Raw genomic sequence first — 7,285 nt, 5'->3', positions numbered from 1 at the left:
ATAGTATACTATACTATACTATGCAGCAAGAGAAATAAATGAAATGTTATCTATCAGATAACTATCAATAAAAATCTTTGAATAACAAACAAACAAAGAAAAAACAAAGCAATCTGTCACATAGGGGGTAAATCAACTGGTCAGTTCATGTGTATACATTTACTTTGTGTTTCTTGCACAGAATTCGACTCAGCCAATCAGACCCCGTATTCCTTATTACGCGCGAGTCCCTCCTTTTTTTACTCCAGGCTCTCACCCCTCTGCCCCACAGAACCCGTGAAAGAGATGTTTTAGGGGTCGAGCTGAACTATTCGTGCTCCGGGGAAATTGAACGTGGGGAAATATCGCGGTGTCTTTATGCATTAAAGTCGCAGCGCGTCATCCTGATAAATGACAACAGGGACCCTCGCGTGGGGTTGAACACGACCTGTTGCCACGATGGCGATGTTCTCGAGCCAAATGTCTTCCACTCCCTTCTCAGTCCGGGACATTTTAAACCTGGAACAGAACCACGAGGACATGGTCTCGTTGGAAATGTCGCTCCCCACTTCGTCTTGCATGATGTTCAAACCGGAGCCGTTCGTGGACGCGGTGAACGGAGCCGCGCTTTTCGCTCCTGGTGACGAGCAGGAGCATAAAGGTGACAGGAGCACATCTGTGGACTTTAGTCCTGCCTTTTATGGGAAGAGTTTCTTAGAAATGGATCTAGCCAAAGACGCAAAGCCAGACGACACGCTTGACTCCAAGGAAAGAAAAGGTGATATTGAATGAGAAATATATTTTGATATGCTTAATAGGTCACAAATGTTAAATAAAATATTTTGGTCAGCTGTGAAAAGTTGGATGGATTTAGTAGTTGTTGAACAATATTATTTATTCAAAAGAAAGGAAAAACAGTACGAATAAACCATTATCATTTTTATAATAATAATGATTATAATTTTTGTTGTTTGTTGTTACTATTATCGATGTTGTTATTATTATTATTATTATTATTATTATTAATTATTATTATTATTATTATTCGTTTTTTCTCTTGCCTTTTATATATATATATATATATATATTCGATTTTTATTTCGTTTTTTTTATTCGTTTTTTTTTTTTTCTTCAAAGTCTTAGTCAAGATGATTCAGGAAACCTGGTCAATCCCAGACGTTGGATTTTGATCTGCACCACGGAAATATGTTTATATCTGTAATCATTATTTCTTGTCAGAGAGTTTTACACTGTAAAGATTTACTCGAAGTGAACATTTGCGCGCGATTTATAATCTTTTCCAGAAGGCTCATCCAAACAATTTGACAAATGACAAAAGGAGAGAGGTTTTTTTTTTTTTTGCACTCTCAGCACTTCTGCACGCAGACTGTCCCGTTTCACAAAATATCATTCCTCATTATTAAATCCACCCGCTGAAGCATCACATACAGTCTTTTACATAAACTACTCTCTTCTTTTTAAAGTACTGTGGGGCCCATAGTGGTCTTCTTTTAACATCAGATCAGTGCTGAAGGTCTTCACGGGCATCTTAAAGAACAGCAACATCTTATTGTGTTGAATGAACACCTGAATGAATACAGAAGTAAAAAAAAATAAACGAAGTAAAAAAAAAAACTATTTTGTGTGTATGCACTGATTTAATGTGTATGTGCTTTATATTAATTTAGATATTTATTATTAAATGTGTTTATAATGTGTGTTTTATGTAATTATTTGGATTCTGGCAAATGATGGGATATGGGGATATTTTCTTTTTTCAGTGTCTGAGACATGCAACATCAGTGCACCATTCCGATCAATCAGTCAATCCACAAATCAACCAATTAATCAATCAATTAATCAATCAATCAATCAATCAATAAACTGTGTCTTTTCAGAGAAGGTGCGCTCACCGGAGCAGAGGCAGAAACCGGATGAGGCAGAGCGCCCCGGGCAGCGGAAGCGTCGAAAGCCGCGCGTGCTGTTCTCGCAGGCGCAGGTGTACGAGCTCGAGCGGCGCTTCAAGCAGCAGAAGTACCTCTCGGCGCCCGAGCGAGATCACCTGGCGCACGTGCTCAAGCTGACGTCCACGCAGGTGAAAATCTGGTTCCAGAACAGGCGCTACAAGTGCAAGCGGCAGCGCCAGGACCAGACGCTCGAGATGGTGGGCGCGGGCCCGCCGAGGCGCGTGTCTGTGCCAGTGCTCGTGCGCGACGGCAAGCGCTGCCTGGGAGACGCCGCTTACGGAGCCTCGTACAACGTGGGCATCAACCACTTCCCTTACAACGCTTACCACAGCTTCGGAAACGTGAACTTCCCGAGCGGCGGCAACACGAACTACACGTGCAACTACTCGGCGAGCGCAAACGTGCAGCCGGTGCAAACGTCACCGTCCAGCGGCGGTTACGTGAATTTCGGCGTTGGGGATCTGAATAACGTGCAGGCGCCGTTCCAGGCCGGCGGAGGAGTTTCCTCATTACACGGGATTCGGGCTTGGTGAAGCAGCAGCACTCCCCCGGACTTCATGCACAGGATATTAGTGGTGTCTTTAGGCAACAGTCAGACTGAACTGCACGGAGAGTTCAAAACAAAACAAAACAAAACAAAACATTCTTACAGAAGGGGAATTTGTAAATTAGTGTGAATTAGTGAATTTCACTTAGAAATGCAGTTCTGTATGTGTGAATTTCCCAGCAAATCTATTAAATTCTGAGGCACGTGATCTAAATGTGTTCAATTCATTAACTGTAATTGAACAGAAATGCAGTTTGCATATGCACAGACCCTATGTATTAATTTATTATTTTTATTGTTCTGTAACGGATACAGTTTCTTTTTAATACCTTGTCTAAAGACTCCAGAAGTCCCGTAACTCTGGAGATTATATACACTCTCTCAAAGAAACGTGCCATCAGGAGCACATGGTTTGCTCTTTAATAAGCTGTGTGTGCTTTAATTAGTTTATTAGACTAAAAGTCATCAGCGGGCTTTAATTGATAAATAAAATATTGTAAAGATCTTTGGATGAGTGATGATTAATGTGCAGAACTTGTTCCTTTGACGGTACAATTTGCTGCCTTTATATATGCAGGTTTCGAACAAGGTTTTAGAAGAAGCTTTAATTATCCAGTTAACATATAAGGAAGCGTGTTTTTCTGCGTAACATATCCAACTTAACACACAACAGCATACTTTATACTTTTTTCAGCAAAATGTAAAGCAATGTTTTATTTACCTCTCCAAAACTGCAGACAGGGTCTTTTATTTTTTTTTTGTTTTTGTTTTTGTTTTTTTTTAACAAAAAAAAAAAAAAAAACATAAACCGTAACATTAAACACACACACACACACACACACACACACACACACACACACACACACACACACACACACACACACACACACACACACAAATATAGTACGACTAATTATTGTTATTATTATTATTATTATTATTATTATTATTATTATTATTATTAATAATAATAATAATAATAATAATAATAATAATATAATAATAATAATAATAATAATAATAATATATATTGGTGTTCAATTATAAAAAAATATGGCAAAAGTAAACTGTGTGCATCTAATAACGAGTCACGGAAAATGTTGTTTATCTTTATAGTGTATATATATATGGCTTATAATATATAACATATATGAATAATAAATATCATATTATAATTTTTTCTTTTTTTTTCTTTTTCTTTTTCTTTTCTTTTTCTTGCGCAATGTTTTTTTTTTCATTGCGATGTCCAGATAAAGTACATTTTCCGTGACTCTTGATTATTAGAGGCACATAGTAGACTTTACTTTGGCTTATTTTCACAATTTAACATTAAAAATAAATAAATAAATAAATAAATAAATAAATAAATAAATAAATAAATAAATAAATAAATACACAGTGTCTGTGGTTAAAAACTTGTTTAAGACACACTGTGGGGATGGGATTCTCACAAAGCGGATTTTTGTGCTATTAGGTTACTGTAGAAACAGGTCAGTAGTTTCTCAATAATTTAATTATAGACATATACGACAGGAAGTCTTTTATATCTTATTAGGAATGAAATCGTAGTCATTTTATTGTCATTTTATTAGTGTATATTGTAATGGAATGAGAGGATGCTGTACAGAATGAGAAAACTCTATGTTGATGTTGCCTTTGAGATTTGTGTTGTGCATCAACAATATTAACACAAATGCACACAATCGTAGCATCTATACTTGTTCTTTGAAATCTGCTTTGTTAACAAATGCGGTGCGTGTTTTTTATTTTATCTTTTTCAACGCATTTAACACGAACGATGAAACGTGAAAAACACCAATTCCGGAAATCCAAACCCATCAAACAGTGTGAGTGTATGGTATTTTTTTTCTTCTCTATCATGTTTTCGCTCTTTTAATAATGTTGATTTGGGTGACCACTGAAAGCGGACCCACATTTGAAAAGTAATAAAATGACAGTATTTGTCGATACAGTCTGCTGCCAGTACAAATGTTTCGATACAGGACATTTCTGGATCTGTAATCTAAAATAAATCTTTTTTTTTTCAACGTGAAAATGGAATGATAATAAATTATTAATAGTAGTAGTAGTTTTCCGCCTTTAAAAGAATGTGTTTTCAATGTACATTTCTAATACAGACTAGCCACTACTAGTTCATTACTATTATTCTATTATTATTATTAGAAGTAGTATTCTTCTAATATTCTATTATTATTATTATTATTATTATTATTATTATTATTATTATCAGCAGAAGTAATATTGCAGTGAAAGTCGCGAATCATTTGCAAACGTTGATTACAAACATCGTACGACTAATTATTATTATTTTTATTATTATTATTATTATTATTATTATTATTATTATTATTATTATTATTATTATTATCACATGGTGCTTTTTATCACCCTAAAACTCTGCGTCGCAAATTTCTCTTTTATACTAGAAATAGGTTCTCTTTGGTTTACCCCATAATAATAATAATAATAATAATAATAATAATAATAATAATAATAATAATAATAATAATAATAACAATATTAATAATAATAACAATAATAATAATAATAATAACAATAATACCAACGAAAATTATAATAATAGTAATAATAATAATAATAATAATAATAATAATAATAATAATAATAATAATAATAATAATAATAATAATAATTGATTTCTGAAATCCATGTCTGGGATTAATAAAATTAATAATAAAAAAAGAGAAACTCAGTGCTCACTTTCCCGGACAGACTTATTCATTGTGTTTAGAGTCCGTCTTTAGTCTTTTCTAGAGCTCATTACAGACTTTGATTCAGTAATGGGTGGGTGGCACTGACAGCTTTATAGCTCCTTTAGGAATTGACTATCAGTCCCTGGGTATGAAACAAACCAAATAAAAAACATGGAGCCGGCAAAGCGCCAAAAAAGACAAATCAGCGGCCGGCAAATATTTATTTGAAAGTGGGAGAGCATTAACATGTTTGGTGGATCGGGTAAAGCTGCTGTGACAGCTCTTCCTGTTTAAGCGCCCTGACCCCCCCCCCCCCCCCAACCACACACACACACACACACACACACACACACACACACACACACACACACACACACACACACACACACACACACACACTGGTGTGTTATCATTTCACTGACTGAGTGCTGCAATTAAAGGAAATATATCAACACTTCATCCTGCATTTGCATTCAATACAGTAGGACATTCGTTATTCATATTAAATAAATGATAACTTGTGATTTAGTTTTGTCATTAGATTTAATGTTAATCATTATATATCATTATAATTATAATTATAAAAAGTTTTGTATAATAACCTCCTCACTGATTACCAACCCTGGTCCTGAAATCAATACATGGAGGTTCTGAGGTACCAAGCCTGGAGATGTGTGAACTTCATGAACATAGCTCACACAATGTCAATGTTGACTGACAGACCAAAAGTGTTGTGCTTAATGTTTAAAAAGGCCCAATTTGCTTAACATGGAGACAAAGGACACAAGGCGGTGACGTTTACGGCCAGAGAAAAGGACAGACAGAATAGCAGCCACTTCACATGAGTAAGCGATGATCCTTGTTCAAATCTCTAAACACGTCAGGAGACACTCGTGTGTTTGCACACTCGAGCACAAAAACTCTGCACACATAAACAAACGAAGGCCTGCATGTAAAACTGAATGACTACTCTGAATGTACAAAATGGCAGCCGGATTTCTGGGCCCTGCCCAAATGAGAATGTTTGGAGGGGACGAACGAGGGAGGGCGACGGAAAGGTCACACAGGCAACGACGGGCGACTGGCTCTCCTAGGCGTTGAAAAGAACAAGGCAGATAACATGGCTACATAAGCCTAAAAATAACAGGCCTTGTCTTGCTCTTCCAATGGAAAAAAGAGAAGAAAAAGAGAGGGAGAAAATAAAGAAAGAAAGGTGGGAGAGAGAGAGAGAGAGAGAGAGAGAGAGAGAGAGAGAGAGAGAGAGAGAGAGAGAGAGAGAGAGAGAGAGAGAGAAGGAGAATGTGGATAGTGGTGATGGTGGGGGTTAATAATCAGCTCTTCCGACTCTTATCGGAGAAAGGACAGAGCTGCATGCCTCTTTATCAGCACCGTTAAGATTGTGTCCTGGGCTTTTTTGAGCTTTTCTTCTCCTGTCGTTCTGCACAACTGGCAGCTCCACACTACACAGGATGGCGTTTAATTCAGTTGAAGTTGTCACACTGTAGATGTTCATCTGACAGCATGCAGCATTCAGTATCTGGAAATAACAAAAGCCAAAAACTGAGAGGTTTCCAGAGGTTCAAATGAGACTTAAATTAAACCAAAGGGTACAAAAAATACAAGTTTTTAACATGCACTTTGATTTCATTATTAGTTTGTATCTGCTTTAACACACAAAACACCTATACACTGCCTGACTGTAGGACATAACCACCCATGCCTTGAACGATCATGTCATAACTCATTTGCTTTGCTTGACTTAAAATGAACCTTAGGCCACTGTTTTCGCTGTGTGAATTTCCATGCAGAAGTTAGGTAATGCATGCTATAAACAACCTCACAACCTTCACACAAGACCTTATGAAGATTCCTACAATTCTTTTGACACTTACATAAATTAACATATCTTGCCCAAAGTATACCGATATGGGTTACATACAAGAAAGTGCCCAGAAGTGCCCCTGCCACTCAGAGAAGCCTGTATGTGCACAGCTGCCTGTTAAGAGTGTTTACTGTATATTTAAATTATTCTTTATTATAGAAACAGCTCAAGTGCC

The 7,285-nt window shown here is 36.4% G+C and overlaps 1 protein-coding gene across 1 annotated transcript; it reads left to right on the top strand.

Moving 5' to 3' along the window:
* Nucleotides 1-281: 281 nt before the first annotated feature.
* On the top strand, nucleotides 282-2,998 carry nkx2.5 (NK2 homeobox 5). The gene is made up of 2 exons (XM_083547298.1): nucleotides 282-757; nucleotides 1,878-2,998. Exons 1-2 carry the CDS (start codon nucleotides 439-441, stop codon nucleotides 2,477-2,479), a joined length of 921 nt encoding a protein of 306 aa, XP_083403424.1. The 5' UTR covers nucleotides 282-438; the 3' UTR covers nucleotides 2,480-2,998.
* The last annotated feature ends 4,287 nt before the right edge of the window (nucleotides 2,999-7,285 follow it).

This window comes from Silurus aristotelis, assembly GCF_946808225.1.
Source record: "Silurus aristotelis genome assembly, chromosome: 7".
NCBI lineage: Eukaryota > Metazoa > Chordata > Actinopteri > Siluriformes > Siluridae > Silurus > Silurus aristotelis.
The sequence above is the reverse complement of the archived record's forward strand: the minus strand, read 5'-3'. Positions and strand labels throughout refer to the sequence as shown.